This window comes from Salvelinus sp. IW2-2015, unplaced genomic scaffold, assembly GCF_002910315.2.
Source record: "Salvelinus sp. IW2-2015 unplaced genomic scaffold, ASM291031v2 Un_scaffold1259, whole genome shotgun sequence".
Classification (NCBI taxonomy): Eukaryota; Metazoa; Chordata; class Actinopteri; order Salmoniformes; family Salmonidae; genus Salvelinus; species Salvelinus sp. IW2-2015.
In genome coordinates this window covers 19,314-36,954 of record NW_019942804.1, presented here as the reverse complement: position 1 = coordinate 36,954, position 17,641 = coordinate 19,314, and the positions used below count along the sequence as shown (strand labels likewise).

Below are 17,641 nucleotides of genomic sequence, written 5' to 3'. Positions count from 1 at the left end.
GATCTGGTGCTTCTGTCACCAACCAAGGACGGCCTACAGCAGCAGCTAGATCTTCTGCACAGATTCTGACAGACCTGGGCCCTGACAGTAAATCTCAGTAAGACCAAAATAATGGTGTTCCAAAAAAAGTCCAGTCGCCAGGACCACAAATACAAATTCCATCTAGACACCATTGCCCTAGAGCACACAAAAAACTATACATACCTTGGCTTAAACATCAGCGCCACAGGTAACTTCCACAAAGCTGTGAACAATCTGAGAGGCAAAAAGGCCATTCTATGCCATCAAAAGGAACATAAAATTGAACATACCAATTAGGATCTGGCTAAAAATACTTGAATCAGTTATAGAACCCATTGCCCTTTATGGTTGTAAGGTCTGGGGTCCGCTCACCAACCAAGAATTCACAAAATGGGACAAACACCAAATTGAGACTCTGCATGCAAAAATATCCTCTGCGTACAACGTAAAACCCAAAATAATGCATGTAGAGCAGAATTAGGCCGATACCTGCTAATTATCAAAATCCAGAAAAGAGACGTTAAATTCTACAACCACCTAAAAAGAAGTGATTTCCAAACCTTCCATAACAAAGCCATCACCTACAGAGAGATGAACCCGGAGAAGAGTACCCTAAGCAAGCTGGTCCTGGGGCTCTGTTCACAAACACAAACTGACCCCACAGAGCCCCAGGACAGAAACACAATTAGACCCAACCAAATCATGATAAAACAAAAAGATAATTACTTGACACATTGGAAAAAAATTACAAAAAAAACAGAGCAAACTAGAATGCTATTTGGCCCTAAACAGAGAGTACACAGTGGCAGAATACCTGACCACTGTGACTGACCCAAACTTAAGGAAAGCTTTGTGACTATGTACAGACTCAGTGAGCATAGCCTTGCTATTGAGAAAGGCTGCCGTAGGCAGACCTGAGGTGGAAACTGAGCTGCACTTCCTAACCTCTTGCCAAATGTATGACTATATCAGACACATATTTCCTTCAGATTACACAGATCCACAAAGAACTTGAAAACTAACCCAATTTTGATAAACTCCCATATCTACTGGGTGAAATACCACAGTGTGCCATCACAGCAGCAAGATTTGTGACCTGTTGCCACAAGAAAAGGTGCAACCAGTGAAGGACAAGCACCATTGTAAATACAACCCATATATAGGTTTATTTATTGTCCCTTTTGTACTTTAACCATTTGCACATCGTTACAACACTGTATATACATAATATGACATTTGTAATGTCTTTATTATTTTGTAACTCTGTGAGTGTAATGTTTACCATTCATTTTTATTGTTCATTTCACTTTTGCATATTATCTACTTCACTTGCTTTGGCAATGTTAACATATGTTTCCCATGCCAATAAAGCCCCTTGAATTTAATTGACAGACAGACATGTCAAGAAAGAGAGAGACAGACAGACAGGGAGAGAGACAGACAGACAGACAGAGACTGTCAGACAGAGTGAGTGAGTGAGTGAGTGAATGAGTGAGTGACAGGGAGAGACCGACAGAAAGGGAGAGAAAGAGAGACAGACAGGAAGAGAAAGACAGACAAAGAAAGACAGCTAGACAGAGACAGACAGGATGCGAAAGAGACTGCGAAAGAGACTGCCAGACAGACAGAGACAGAGATGGGGAGGGTCAGAGAAACAGACAGACAGGGAGAGAAAGAGAGAAACAGCCAGACAGAAATGGGCGGGTTCAGGAAGATATTGTGGTGCAGAGAGATGGGTGAGAGGGCGTTGGGTGGGCAGAGACAGACAGCAAGAGAGAGAGACAGAGAGTGAGAAAGAGAGAGCATATTAGACTTTCCTTCAAGCTGATGTGTTGGCATGCAGACAGGAACATCCCTGGCAGGACAGTAGGTCCTATTCTTGCCTGTCTGTCTGAGGTCAGTATCACTGACTCACTGGTCAACCCGCTGTCTACTGGTTCAGGCAGATGAATGGACATTTTTCATATCAATGTCAACACCTTGCACAGGATCAAACAAGCCAGAGACTAGGGCGGCAGGTAGCCTAGCGGTTAGAGAGGGGAGCCAGCAACCGGAAGGTTACCAGTTCGAATCCCGGGTCTGACCAGAAAAATCTGTCGGGAAGTGAGCTGGAAATCCAAGATGCCATTGCCTGCCGTGGTTAAGTGCCAAAGGTACTTAACCTCCACAACAAGTTCTTCATGAGTGCACAGTCCGGCAGTCCTCCACTCCGACCTGTACAGAGCCTTGCAAAAGTATTCATCCCCCTTGGCGTTTTTCCTATTTTGTTGCATTACAACCTGTAACTTAAATTGATTTTTATTTGGATTTCATGTACTGGACATCCACAAAATAGTCCAAAGTGATGAAGTGAAATGGAAGAAATTACTTGTTTAAATACATTTTTWAAAATATGTCATACGGAAAAGTGGTGCGTGCATATGTATTCACCCCCTTTGCTATGAAGCCCCTAAATAAGATCTGGTGCAACCAATTACCTTCAGAAGTCACATAATTAGTTAAGTAAAATCCACCTGTGTGCAATCTAAGTGTCACATGATCTCAGTATATATACACCTGTTCTGAAAGGCCCCAGAGTCTGCAACACCACTAAGCAAGGGGTACCATGAAGACCAACGAGCTCTCCAAACAGGTCAGGGACAAAGTTGTGGAGAAGTACAGATCAGGGTTGGGTTATAAAAAAATATCAGAAACGTTGAACATCCCACGGAGCACCATTAAATACATTATTAAAAAATTGAAAGAATATTGCACCACAACAAACCTGCCAAGAGAGGGCCGCCCACCAAAACTCACAGACCAGGCAAGGAGAGCATTAATCAGAGGCAACAAAGAGACCAAAGATAACCCTGAAGGAACTGCAAAGCTCCACAGCGGAGATTGGAGTATCTGTCCATAGGACCACTTTCAACACTACACTCCACAGAGCTGGGCTTTACAGAAGAGTGGCTAGAAAAAAGCCATTGCTTAAAGAAAAAAATGTGGTGTTCGCCAAAGGGCATGTGGGAGACACTCCAAACATATGGAACAAGGTACTCTGGTCAAGTGAGACCAAAATGTAGCTTTTTGGCCATCAATGAAAACGCTATGTCTGGCGCAAACTCAACACCTTATCACCCCGAGAACACTATCCCACAGTGGAGCATGGTGGTGGCAGCAACATGCTATGGGGATGTTTTTCATCGGCAGGGACTGGGAAACTGGTCAGAATTTAAGGAAATGGATGGCACTAAATACAGGGAAATTCTTGAGGGAAACCTGTTTCAGTCTTCCAGAGATTTGAGACTGGGACGGAGGTTCACCTTCCAGCAGGACAATGACCCTAAGCATACTGCTAAAGGAAACATTTAAATGTATTTGATTSGCCTAGTCAAAGCCCAGACCWCAATCCAATTGAGAATCTGTGGTATGACTTAAAGATTGCTGTACGCCAGCGGAACCCATCCAACTTGAAGAAGCTAGAGCAGTTTTGCCTTGAAGAATGCGCAAAAATCCCAGTGGCTAGATGTGCCAAGCTTATTGTGTAAATCATGTTGTATAYATCAAATGATACAAACCCCTAAAAAAATCTATTTTAATTCCAGGTTGTAAAGCAACAAAATAGGAAAAAGGTCAAGGGGGGTGAATACGTTCGCAAGACACTGTGTGTCTTTCAGAGGGGTTGGGATTAAGCAGAAGTCAAAATTTGGTTGGACCTTGTGTACAATTCACAAATAAAGTGATTTTCTACACCAGCATTGCTTGCTGTTTGGGGTTTTAGGCTGGGTTTCTGTATAGCATTTTGTGACATCAGCTGATGTAAGAAGGGCTTTATAAATACATTTGATTGATTGATCTTAATCTTAAACATCTTCTGACCCCCCCAAAAACCTGCAAAACTCACTTGTTTCATGATATTAGTGCCACAGGCCAAATCAACAGTTCAGAATAACGTCATGTCGAGGGGTGGTTCCGTTCAGTTTATTTGGTTTCATTCTGGATATTTTCTCATAAATGACAGAAGATCTTATTCTGGTTTGTTGCTCTTGCTCTCTTTCTGGATAGAAATGGAATGAATAGAGCTGACATGATTCCCTATTCTATCCTCTGAACAGGCCCGGTACCGGCAGCACTCACCTCTCCCTACCCTCCTTCCTGGTTCTGGACACCTGGTTGATCTCCATGGCAGTTAGCTTCTTGGCCACGCGGTACTGCCAGGTGTAGAAAGCCTCCTTGGACGCAGCGATCACATGGGTCTTAGTCATGGTCACGAACAGAGGATCTGTCGAGGTGACATGGTCCAAGGTTATTTCAGTAAACTAAGGATCCTAAATTCAATCAAAATCTGTAACCAAGGTCGTGTTCAGTGGGACACACTGGAGCAAAACGTAGCAACAGAAACCAAAAATGTAATTATATCATTCATAAAATCAGTGATACAAGGAAAAACTTCACAGCTAAAATAATATTCTGACTAAATAAACAATGACATTATAATTTTCAGAAACTAAAACAGTGACAGGCACATTCTTTCAATGCAACGCTCCAGGCCCACGAAGAGGTCTACTCAGGTCACAGTGAGGAGGATACACCACAAAGAGGAAGTATACATCCTTCACTGTTGATTCAGCATGCTCTGACACGTGGATCTCATTTAGGCTCTCCCAGCCCTCTCAGGTGACAGACTTTGAACTGCCTCCGCTATGGTCTTGGGTAAACGTTTGGCCAGTAGCACAGACTTGGCTTGCAACGCGGCAGAAGGAATATTACAGAATGTGTAGGAGACCTATAGATGGGGGGGAATCTTCAGGGTGTATGTCATGAACAAGCCCATGAAAGGGAAGGATTGTTGGTGGGTAGAACCGCAGACGAGACAGCAGCTCTTTGAAACTGGGTGACAGATCAGCGGTAGGAAGTGTTGGGCTTTCTCATTCCAGAGGAATCTGGTACAAAGCCTGCCAAAGTGTTTAAACTATTCACATTATCCAAAACGGCAAGGTGTCTCTCCACTTCTTGACATTTCTGACGTCTCCACTTTTGAATCGTTATTAGGGAAATTGAACGAAACTATCGTTGATACATTGTGAAACAACACACTGTTCCAGTTTATTAAAAACCTGCTTTAAACAGAATATTCTCTTATCCTTCCAAAAAAATCACTCACCAATGTCAATGTATTTTGAATCCAGCGGGGTCCCAATGGAGTTACAGAGAACCAGCACATACTGGGAAAACAAGACAAAGTCATTCATTTCTTCAACAGTCATACAAAACTCAATCACCTTCATCATATATGGTCAAATTCAGAGGGTGTATTTTACCATACAGGGTCATATTCAGAGGGATTTACATTACCATCCAGGGTCATATTCAGAGGGATTTACATTACCATCCAGGGTCATATTCAGAGGGTGTACATTACCATCCAGGGTCATATTCAGAGGGATTTACATTACCATCCAGGGTCATATTCAGAGGGTGTACATTACCACACAGGGTCATATTCAGAGGGTGTACATTACCACACAGGGTCATATTTAGAGGGTGTACATTACCACACAGGGTAATATTTAGAGGGTGTACATTACCACACAGGGTCATATTCAGAGGGTGTACATTACCATGGCATTATTTCCCGACTCTACGTCAGCATCCTCCTTTGTGGCAATGAATTTGAAAACAAGAGAAGGCATGACACGCAGAGAGATACTGACATGAGACTGATCAAGCTACAAAGTTGTTTCTTACAGTACTTCCAAGTTCTACTTTCTCTTACTGCTTGTCAGATTTGAGTAACACTTTACTTGGAACTGTTAAACAGTTTGATGCTTTGAACATAAATGTGGATGTTTGGTCAAGCCAAGTTCAATATGACGTGTCATTYAAGTAAAGTATTAGGCCTCTCCTATATCAACAACTACTCCCTTTGAAAATGTAGTCTTGATTCCATTCGACATAGTTGTAGTTAGTGCTTGGCGACCCGGCGAGGTCTGCCAGCTCCCTGTCTGCCTGTTGTCAATCGTGTGTACCAGGTCTGGTGTGTACATTGTACTGTGTACCTTTTATTTAACTAGGCAAGTCAGTTGAGAACAAATTCTTTTTACAATGACGGACTACACCGGCCAAACCAGACGACGCTGGGCCAATTGTGCGCCACCTTATGGGACTCCCAATCACGGCCGGTTGTGATGCAGCTGGATTCAAACCAGGGTGTCTGTAGTGACGCCTCTAGCACTGAGATGCAGTGCCGCTGTGAGCGGCTAAGGGAGCCCTGTACCAGTGTGTACCTGTGTATTGTACCAGTATGTGTGTACCTGTGGGGTGTGTGTGTACCACTACCAGTGTGATGGTATGTGTATGTGCCTGCCTGCTGTGTGGTGTGTGGGTGTGTGTGTGTGTGTGTGTTGTGTGTGTGTGTGTAGACAGTGTTTACCTGTGGATGTGTGTGGTACCAGTACCAGTGTGTGGTACCAGACAGTGTGGTGTACAGTGTGTGGTGGTGTGTTGTGTGTGTGTCTGTGTATCCAGTATATGTGTGTACCAGTACCAGTGTGTGTACCAGACAGTGTGTGTACCAGTGTATGTACCTGTGGGTGTGTGTCATCTGCCTTGGTGGCCAGGATGCAGAAGTCTCCGGACGTGGTGATGGACATGAGGCTCTTGACGTACTTCACAAACTTCTCGTTGTTCTTGGTGTCCCAGAACACCACACAGTATTCCAGCCGGTCAGGCTTGGTGTAGGCATACACCACTGTGTTGGAGCAGTAGCCCCACTGTTGAGAGAGAGAAACAGAGACAGAGAGAGAATGAGACAGAGAGAGATGAGATGGAGAGTAAATCAGTGGTGTCTATTCATGAATGCCAATGGAAGCCAGGCTTTCCCCAAATACTTGACCAATAAAACAAATATATATATATTTTTTAAATGATCTTTCGTCTTTCTGTGTTTTCATTATTTCGCTGAATCTACAGTATCTCGCCGTAGAAATCATACAAGAGAGGGAAACAGCACCTCTCTGTCTCAGTATATGTAGACCAAGTAGCCGATGCAGTCTGGACAGTGAAACAGCACCGCTCTGTCTCAGTATGTGTAGACCATGTATCTGATGCTGTCTGGACAGTGAAACAGCACCTCTCTGTCTCAGTATGTGTAGACCATGTATCTGATGCTGTCTGGGAACTAGTGACAACCCAGACCTCGTCTGTCTCAGTATGTGTAGACCATGTATCTGATGCTGTCTGGACAGTGAAACAGCACCTCTCTGTCTCAGTATGTGTAGACCATGTATCTGATGCTGTCTGGACAGGAAACAGCACCTCTCTGTCTCAGTATTGTGAGACCATGTATCTGATGCTGTCTGGACAATGAAACAGCACCTCTCTGTCTCAGTTGTGTTAGACCATGTATCTGATGCTGTCTGGACAGTGAAACAGCACCTCTCTGTCTCAGTATGTGTAGACCATGTACTGATGTCTGTCTGGACAGTGAAACAGCACCTCTCTGTCTCAGTATGTGTAGACCATGTACTGATGCGTCTGACAGTGAAACAGCACCCTCTGTCTCAGTATGTGTAGACCATGTATCTGATGCTGTCTGGACAGTGAAACAGCACCTCTCTGTCTCAGTATGTGTAGCCATTATCTGATGCTGTCTGGACAGGGAAACAGCACCTCTCTGTCTCAGTATGTGTAGACCATGTATCTGATGCTGTCTGGACAGTGAAACAGCACCTCTCTGTCTCAGTATGTGTAGACCATGTATCTGATGCTGTCTGGACAGTGAAACAGCACCTCTCTGTCTCAGTATGTGTAGACCATGTACTGATGCTGTCTGGACAGTGAAACAGCACCTCTCTGTCTCAGTATGTGTAGACCATGTATCTGATGCTGTCTGGACAGTGAAACAGCACCTCTCTGTCTCAGTATGTGTAGACCATGTATCTGAGCTGTCTGGACAGTGAAAAAGCACCTCTCTGTCTCAGTATGTGTAGACCATGTATCTGATGCTGTCTGGACAGTGAAACAGCACCTCTCTGTCTCAGTATGTGTAGACCATGTTACGATGCGTTCTGGACAGTGAAACAGCACCTCTCTGTCTCAGTATGTGTAGACCATGTATCTGATGCTGTCTGGACAGTGAAACAGCACCTCTCTGTCTCAGTATGTGTAGACCATGTATCTGATGCTGTCTGGACAGGGAAACAGCACCTCTCTGTCTCAGTATGTGTAGACCATGTATCTGATGCTCTGGACAAAAAGAGTATGACATGTTGCCGTCGTCACATTTGATTGATGCCAGCAAGCATTTGACCTGAAATAAATAAACAATTAGCCAATTAGCTCAACTGTTGTTAGTCCTGGTGATGCAAAACACCCCGAGGGAGGCCCTTTTGGATTGGAGTCACACCAACTGTAGGAGCCAAATAGATCATATTGTAATTTGCATGTTCTCAATTCATGATGCATCCTGTTGTATGTATGTGTGTTTGCCATTGATCCCCTGTCAAGTCTGTGTACCCCCTCTTTAGGCCAATAGAGAATACAGTTAAAAGGCATACCTGCTCCGAGGCCTACTGGAAGTGACTGGAATGGCAGCACAGTCTTTTGACCATACAAGATCATGTTTACCATACTGTTTGTTTCTTTTAGTTTAATGATAAGAATTTGTTTGGTAGAATTCTATAAATGTTTTTGTATCCCAGTTAAGAAACAAATAGATGTATTATTATTTTCAACTTTAATCCAACTCTGGATATTGGATATGTCTGCGTCAAGACAAACATTTCACCACTCTCCATTGTGGCTAAAGGATCAGAACGGAAATTGTATTGGGACAATTGTATTGGACWATTTAACCACTACACCAACCAAATCACATCAAAAGCAAAACGTAATTGTTTCCGGTGTGCTTGTGTTGATGTTCTGCAGTAGCTAGCTAGCTAAATGGTCCCTTTCCTAAGCCATGTACGGAGATGGGGATTTGGACTTCATTCTCCATACAGACCAATGATTATAAAGGTGATTCTGATCTAAYTATAAATKAATATATTGTGCCACTGGCCTGAGACGATTGAAGTTCAATATGTAGCCTAGTAGACTCACGTTAACTAGCTAGCTAACTTAGCTGGTTCATTGTTGCCCATGCAAKGAAGCTAGGCTAGTAGGCATATTATCCAGGGAGCCTATCACAACAAAAAGTAAAAGCCTGCACTACTGAGTTTAGACGAGACTGACTTTATGACCTAAATTATCCTATTTACACTTTGTAGTCAACTAGAATAACTTTTTCCTGACTCATATCGATGCCACATAGCCCATTTTCAAAGGGATTCATTGCTTTTTAAAGGCAGTCACTCTTTAACCTGGGGCARCAGGTAGCCTAGTGGTTATAGCATTGGGCCAGTAACCGAAAGGTAACCGAACTGATAGGGTAAAAATCTGTCGTTCTGCCACTGAACAAGGTAGTTAACCCACTGTTCCCCGGTAGGCCGTCATTGTAAATAAGAATTTGTTCTTAACTGACTTGCCTAGTTAAATAAAGGTTAAATAAAGGATTAAAAAAATGTAATAATGTTTGAAGTTGAAACGGTGCTGGAGGTAGTGCTCCTGTTGTCTTTGTGCTGACTTGCAATAACTCTCTGGGGTTGTAAATCAGTTGTTTAACTRATTTAACAGAAACATTMAYKTGCTTGCCCATRCTGCAGGTCATGCAACTRTTTGTTACATGCTATAGTTGCTTTGTGGACCGGACTCTCCGGTTTTGTGATGAAACAAATGTAYGTRTGGTTGAATTTATTCTGCCGCTGTGTAACTGTTGTCTTTTTGTTGTCTCGGCCTCATTGTATATCACGGTGACGTATTGGGGCGGCAGGGTAGCCTAGTGGTTAGCGCGTTGGACTAGTAACCCGAAAGGTTGCAAGTTCAAATCCCCGAGCTGACAAGGTACAAATCTGTCGTTCTGCCACTGAACAAGGCAGTTAACCCACTGTTCCTAGGCCGTCATTGAAAATAAGAATTTGTTCTTAACTGACTTGCCTAGTTAAATAAAGTTAAAAAAATAAAAATTAACGAACGGGTTATAGAACAAACAACACAATTATCACAACACAGGTTGCAATATGGCTTGGCTTCCCCAGTGATTGTACCCATGCACTGCTACTGGACAGAATGAAAGCATTTTAAATAAAATACTACAGTAGGTAYAGTAAGTACTGCTACAACAGAGCTGTGTCATCTCTGCTAGTGTTCATTTTGTTAGGATCTTTAACTCAGGGGTCTCTAACAGGTCGATAGCTACCAGTAGCTCGCAGATCACCTATGAGTAGCTCCCCAAACAATTCTGAAACTACATGCAATTTTCACTTGTTCCACCGCAAACTGTCATCAACAAATCTCAAAAGTATCAGACACCGCAAGCTCTCAGCTACTATCTAATCAACACAACATTGACAACATCCCACCCCTGGTTAGCAACTATTGGCTTAAAAAGCAAAACCTAAAGAAGACATTATCATTAGATAGCAGTATGAGGGCTACGAGAGCGAACCGCAAACACATTCTCATGGCATGTTCGTTGCTTCCTCAATTGTATCAAATACTAAATCACTGATGCATTCTGTTCATGTATTATGAGAAACTTAAATAAAATGTTGCAATAAGTTTAATAAATGTTTTAAACAGCCACACTATGTTCTAAGCATCAAACGGTTTAACTGGTGAATTCTGTTTCAATGTCTGTATTCCGTGATTCCGTCTGCATTCTCTGCATCGCAGATTTTATAAGGCCCTAAATGGCTTACCTCTCACACTAAAATCATTTTCATTTCATATTAATCTCCATTTACAAACAGCTTGTGTTAACAGTTTTTAAACACAGAGAATTTAACCAAAGTACAAGAAACCCTGTTRCCCCTTCAAGCGGAGCCGATTATTCCCCCAGATGATTGTTTTACCTTGTAATCRGGCCTTATGTTGGCAAAGTAAATGTAGGAGTCCACAGCCAGTCCAATCCTCAGTCCTCCCCCTTCCCAAGCAACCTCTGTCATCTGCTTGCCAGGTACCTTCAAAGTTCGCAAATGCTATGCAAAAGGGAGTAAAAATTGCTTTGGTCAAATGCCATATAGMCTAATGACAATATTGTGTACTCTGTAGGGRCCCGAATCMTAACTRGAGATCTATGCAACTGGAGTCACATAGAATCCTTTTGACATCAATGCCGATCTGCCACGACTTTGTATCCATACAACTTATTAAAGAACTTTTTATTTACACAAACTTCATTTATTTCGGTTAGTATGATTCAGTCTAACTCAGAAAGCCGGTTGACTGAAACTAAAAAACAAGTCATGTTTGCCTGCAACTTTCCACATTGACAGGGAACATCTGAAAGCTATGMTATGAGAGGTAGGTCGTCTGGGATGTCCTGGCTCTCTCACCTCTCCGAATGGGGTGTAGAACTGCACCACGTTGACCTCCTTCTCCATGCCCCTCAGGGAGCCTGCCACAGCCAGCACGCTGCCACACTGGTTCCACTGGATACTGGCCACGTTCATCAGTGTGTCTATGAACACTGGGCCTGGAGATGGACAGGAGAAAGGGTTACACGGGAAGGGGAAATGGCGGTGGAGCAAGGACCTTCATTGTCATTATCACRATATTACCCCAAACTTACTCAAATGTAACAAACTTAGCCAGGGGTTTCCACCCAGCAGGCAAAACTGATTGGAATGATGTTCAAATGAAAACATGTAAATATCTCTTTTACTGTTTAGACCTTGAGGTTCTGGCATAATTTGGCAATAAGACATTACAGCAGACATTTAACTGTCAAGGATTGTGCAATCTCCACAAAGCTCCATTTTCTCCCGCCGCATTCCGCTCCCCATTCCGCTCTCTCCCCATTCCCCTCACCCCTTTCTAACTCCCCATTCCACCCCCCCCATTCCGCTCGCTCCCCATTCCGCTCTCTCCCCATTCCCCTCACCCCTTTCTAACTCCCAATTCCACCCCCCCATTCCGCTCGCTCCCCATTCCCCCCCCCATTCCGCTCGCTCCCCATTCCACCCCCCCACACCCCTTTCTAACTCCCCATTCCACCCCATCTTTTCAGCCTCCTGAGGGGGAAGAGGCATTGTCGTGCCTTCTTCACGACTGTGTTGGTGTGTGTAGACCATGTTAATTCCTTAATGATGTGGAACTTAAAAGTTCTCAAATCGCTCTACTACGGCTTCGTCGATGTGGATGGGGGCGTGCTCGGCCCGCCGTTTACTGTAGTCCACGACCAGCTCCTTTGTCTTGCTGACGTTGAGGTAGAGGTTGTTGTCCTGGCACCACACTGCCATGTACTACTGACCTCCTCYCTATTGGCTGTCTCATCGTCGTCAGGGATCAGGCCTACCACCGTCATGACCACCGTCATGTCATCAGTGAACTTAATGATGGTGTTGGGGTCGTACATATTCGCTTATACATGCAGTATAGGGTGAACAGGGAGTACAGGAGGGGACTAAGCACACACCCCTAAGGGGCACCCGTGTTGAGGGTCAGCGTGGCGGATGTGTCGTTGCTTACCCTTACCACCTGGGGGCGGCCCATCAGGAAGTCCAGGATCCAGTTGCAGAGGTAGGTATTTGGTCCCAGGGTCCTGAGCTTTATGATAAGCTTGGAGKGCACTATGGTGTTGAACTGACCTGTAGTCAATGAACAGCATTCTCACATAGATGTTCCTCTTATCCAGGTGGGARAAGGCAGTGTGGAGTGCAATAGAGATAGTGTTATGTTGGGGCGTTATGCGAATTGGAGTGGATCCAGGGTGTCTGGGATGATGGTGTTGATGTGAGCCATGACCAGCCATTCAAAGCATTTCATGGCTACAGATGTGAGTACTACAGGGTGATTTAGACAGGTTACCTTGGCGTTCTTGGGCACAGGGGCTATGGTGGTCTGCTTGAAACATGTAGGTATTACAGACTCGGTCAGGGAGAAATTGAAAATGTCAGTGAAGACACCTGCCAGCTGGTCAGCGCATGCTCAGAGTACGCATACTGGTAATCTGTTTGGCCCTGCGGCTTTCTGAATGTTAACCTGTTTAAACGTCTTGCTCACAGCGAGATCACACAGCGAGATCACACAGTTGTCCGGAACAACTGGTGCTTTCATGCATGGTTCAGTGTTGCTTGCCTTGAAGTGAGCATAGAAGGTATTTAGCTTGTCTGGTAGGCTYGCGTCGCTGGGCAGCTCACGGCAGGGTTTTCCTTTGTAATCCATGATAGTTTACAAGCCCAGCCACATCTGACGAGCATCAGAGCCGGTGTAGTAGGACTCAATCTTAGTCCTGTATTGACACTTTTCCTGTTTGATGATTTGTCGGAGGTGGCAGCGCAATTTTTTTATAAGCGCCCGCATTATTGTGCCGCTCCCTGATAACGACAGCCTTTAACTCAATTCAGATGTTGCATGTAATCCACGGCTTCTGATTGGGATATGTACGTACGGTCACTGTGAGGACAACGGCATCAATTCACTTATTAATGAAGCCGGTGGCTGATTCATCCCGGAACATATTGCAGTCTGTGCTGGCGAAACAGTCCTACCAGTCACTCAGATTTTTTACCAGCCAAAATATTTTGGGGGATGCAGAAATTACACCAAAAAACTACAAAGAAACGGATGAGCATGCTTTGTAATGTTTCTAATACATGTATTACTACTAGTAAGAAGTAACTAATGTGATAYATTGAATGATGACATTTGTATTACCAAAAATATCACAGATGAGACAAAAAATGTCACCTGCCCCTTTAATAAGGGCGRGAGGTTACCGTGGTAGCGTGTCTCAAGTCATGTTTGTGCCTATGAGATTGAGTCTGACTAGTAGAAGCGTGGTCTTCACTTCCCTAGCAGTTGAAAMTTAAACATAGAAAAACAACCGAGCTTGTTAACAATGTAAATTGGCAAGAAACACAAAGGACAAAAGTCTCTCTTCAGTAGACTTTAGTTTTAAGTAAATTAGACCAAATTTTATGCCTGTGCGCAGCTCTTCTAAAAATGTATCTTTCACTCAGCTCTTCACGTGCGCAGAAAACCCAGCCAGGCAGTGTTGCAGCGCGAGGTGAAATAGGCCATATAGGACTCATAGTTCTTTGACTTTGTGTGACTCATTTATCAGCTTTGAAACAAAATAGCTACCACATATGCTAAGCATAAATTAGCTGCTTTTCCTTTACTCTGCGGTCCAACTCATCCCAAACCATCTAAATTGGGTTGAGGTCGGGTGATTGTGGAGGCCAGGTCATCTGATGCAGCACCAACTCACTCTCCGTCTTGGTCGGAGAGCCCTTACACAGCCTGGAGATGTGTAGGGTTATTGTCCTGTTGAAAAACAAATCATAGTCCCACTAAGCGCAAACCAGATGGGATGGAGTATCCCACACCATCACACCTCCTCCATGTTTCACTGTGGAAACCACACATGCGGAGATCATCCATTCACCTACTCTGCATCTCACAAAGACATGTCGGTTGGAACCGAAAATCTCAACAGTTGGACTCAGACCAAAGGACAGATTTCTACCAGTATAATGTCCATTGCTTGTGTTTCTTGGCCGAAGCAAGTCTCTTCTTCTTATTGGTGTCCTTTAGTAGTGGTTTCTTTGCAGAAATTTGACCATGAAGGCCTGATGCATGCAGTCTCCACTGAACAGTTGATGTTGAGATATGTCTGTACTTACAAAACACCAGTCTCAACGCTAACAGTGAAGAGGCGACTCCGGGATGCTGGCCTTCTAGGCAAAGTTCAGTGGCTGTGTTCTTTTGCCCATCTTAATCTTTTTCGCTGTTTCTGGCCATTTTGAGCCTGTAATCAAACCCACATATGCTGATGCTCCAGATACTCAACTAGTCTAAAGAAGGCCAGTTTTATTGCTTCTTTAATCAGCACAACAGTTTTCAGCTGTGCTCACATAATTGCAAAAGGGTTTTCTAATGATCAATTAGCCTTTTAAATGATAAACTTGGATTAGCTAACACAACGTGCCATTGGAACACAGGAGTGATGGTTGCTGATAATGGGCCTCTGTACGCCTATGTAGATATTCCATTTAAAAAATCTGCCATTTCCAGCTACAATAGTCATTTACAACATTAACAATGGCTACACTGTATATCTGATGAATTTGACAAAAAAAAWGTTTTTCTTCAAAAAACAAAGACATTTCTAAGTTACCCCATCATTCTGTGGAGATGTTTTTCAGCGGCAGGGACTGGGAGACTAGTCAGGATCGAGGGAAAGATAAACAGAGCAAAATACAGAGAGATCCTTGATGAAAACCTGCTCAGGACCTCAGACTGGGGCAAAGGTTCACCTTCCAACAGGACAATGACCCTAAGCACACTGAATGTCCTTGAGTGGCCCAGCCAGAGCCCGGACTTGAACCCGATCAAACAACTCTGGAGAGACCTGAAAATAGCTGTGCTGCGACGCTCCCCATACAACCTGACAGAGTTTGAGAGGATCTGCAGAGAAGAATGTGAGAATCCCCAAATACAGGGTTGCCAAGCATGTAACGTCATACCCAAGAAAACTCGAAGCTGCAATCGCTGCGAAAGGTGCTTCAAAAAAGTACTGAGTAATGGGTCTGAATACTTATGTAAATGTGGTATTCTAGTTTTTATTTGTAATACATTTTCAAAAAATTCTAAAAACCTGTTTATGCTTTGTCATTATGAAGTATTGTGTGTAGATTGATGAGGGGAAAAAACTATTGAATCCATTTTAGACTGTAACGTAACAAAATGTGGAAAAAGTCAAGTGGTCTGAAAACTTTCCGAATGCACTGTATATAAACTCAACAAAAAAAAGGAACGTCCCTTTTTCAGGACCCTGTCTTTCAAAAATTATTTGTAAAACTCCAAATAACTTCACAGATCTTCATTGTAAAGGGTTTAAACACTGTTTCCCATGCTTGTTCAATGAACCATAAACAATTAATGAACATGCATCTGTGGAAAGGTCGTTAAGACACTAACAGCTTACAGACGGTAGGCAATTAAGGTCACAGTTATGAAAACTTAGGACCCTACAGAGGCCTTTCTACCGACTCTGAAAAACACCAAAAGAAAGATGCACTGGGTCCCTGCTCATCTGAGTGAACATGCCTTAGACATGCTGCAAGGAGGCATGAGGACTGCAGATGTGGCCAGGGCAATAAATTGCAATGTCCGTACTGTGAGACGCCTAAGACAGCGCTACACGGACACAGGACGGACAGCTGATCGTCCTCGCAGTGGCAGACCACGTGTAACAATACCTGCACAGGATCGGTACATCCGAACATCACACCTGCGGGACAGGTACAGGATGGCCATACACCAGGAACGAACAATCCCTCCATCAGTGCTCAGACTGTCCGCAATAGGCTGAGAGAGGCTTGACTGAGGGCTTGTAGGCCTGTTGTAAAGCAGGTCCTCACCAGACATCACCGGCAACAACGTCGTCTATGGGCACAAACCCACCGTCGCTGGACCAGACAAGACTGGCAAAAAGTGCTCTCCACTGACGAGTCGCGGTTTTGTCTCACCAGGGGTGATGGTCGGATTCGCGTTTATGGGTGAAGGAATGAGTGTTACACCGAGGCCTGTACTCTAGAGCGGGATCGATTTGGAGGTGGAGTGTCCGTCATGGTTTGGGGCGGTGTGTCACAGCATCATCGGACTGAGCTTGTTGTTATTGCAGGCAATCTCAACGCTGTGCGTTACAGGGAAGACATCCTCCTCCCTCATGTGGTACCCTTCCTGCAGGCTCATCCTGACATGACCCCCCAGCATGACAATGCCACCAGCCATACTGCTCGTTCTGTGCGTGATTTCCTGCAAGAAAGGAATGTCAGTGTTCTGCCATGGCCAGCGAAGAGCCCGGATCTCAATCCCATTGAGCACATCTGGGACCTGTTGGATCGGAGAGTGAGGGCTAGGGCCAGTCCCCCCAGAAATGTCTGGGAACTTGCAGGTGCCTTGGTGGAAGAGTGGGGTAACATCTCACAGCAAGAACTGGCAAATTTGGTGCAGTCCATGAGGAGGAGATGCACTGCAGTACTTAATGCAGCTGGTGGCCAAACCAGATACTGACTGTTACTTTGGATTTTGACCCCCCCCCCCCTTTGTTCAGGGACACATTATTCCATTTCTGTTAGTCACATGTCTGTAGAACTTGTTCAGTTCATGTCTCAGTTGTTGAATCTTGTTATATTCAAACAAATATTTACACATGTTAAGTTTGCTGAAAATAAACGCAGTTGACAGTGAGAGGACGTATATTTTTCTGCTGAGTTTATATACATACAGTTGAAGTCGGAAGCTTACATACACCTTAGCCAAATACATTTAAACTCTGTTTTTCTCAATTCCTGATATTGAATCACAGTAAAAAAATCCATGTCTTAGGTCAGTTAGGATCACCACTTTATTTTAAGAATGTGAAATGTCAGAAAAATAGTACAGTCGTGGCCAAAAGTTTTGAGAATGACACAAAAATTAATTTTCAAAGTCTGCTGCCTCAGTTTGTATGATGGCAATTTGCATATACTCTAGAATGTTATGAAGAGTGATCAGATGAATTACAATTAATTGCAAAGTCTCTCTATGC

General features: G+C 43.9%; 1 protein-coding gene across 2 annotated transcripts in view; it reads right to left on the bottom strand.

Moving 5' to 3' along the window:
* Positions 1–17,641, bottom strand: part of wdr35 (WD repeat domain 35) — a 44,324-nt gene that overhangs the window by 19,267 nt on the left and 7,416 nt on the right. Inside the window, exons 8-13 of one of the 2 annotated variants that reach the window (XM_024137635.2) lie at positions 11,436–11,575; positions 10,953–11,078; positions 6,588–6,773; positions 5,622–5,657; positions 5,165–5,225; positions 4,138–4,282 (exon numbers count right to left, since the gene is read on the bottom strand). In XM_024137635.2, the coding sequence (XP_023993403.1) occupies positions 4,138–4,282; positions 5,165–5,225; positions 5,622–5,657; positions 6,588–6,773; positions 10,953–11,078; positions 11,436–11,575 (694 nt within the window). The remainder of the gene's footprint in view (positions 1–4,137; positions 4,283–5,164; positions 5,226–5,621; positions 5,658–6,587; positions 6,774–10,952; positions 11,079–11,435; positions 11,576–17,641) is intronic. The other variant, XM_024137636.2, reaches the window with a different exon arrangement.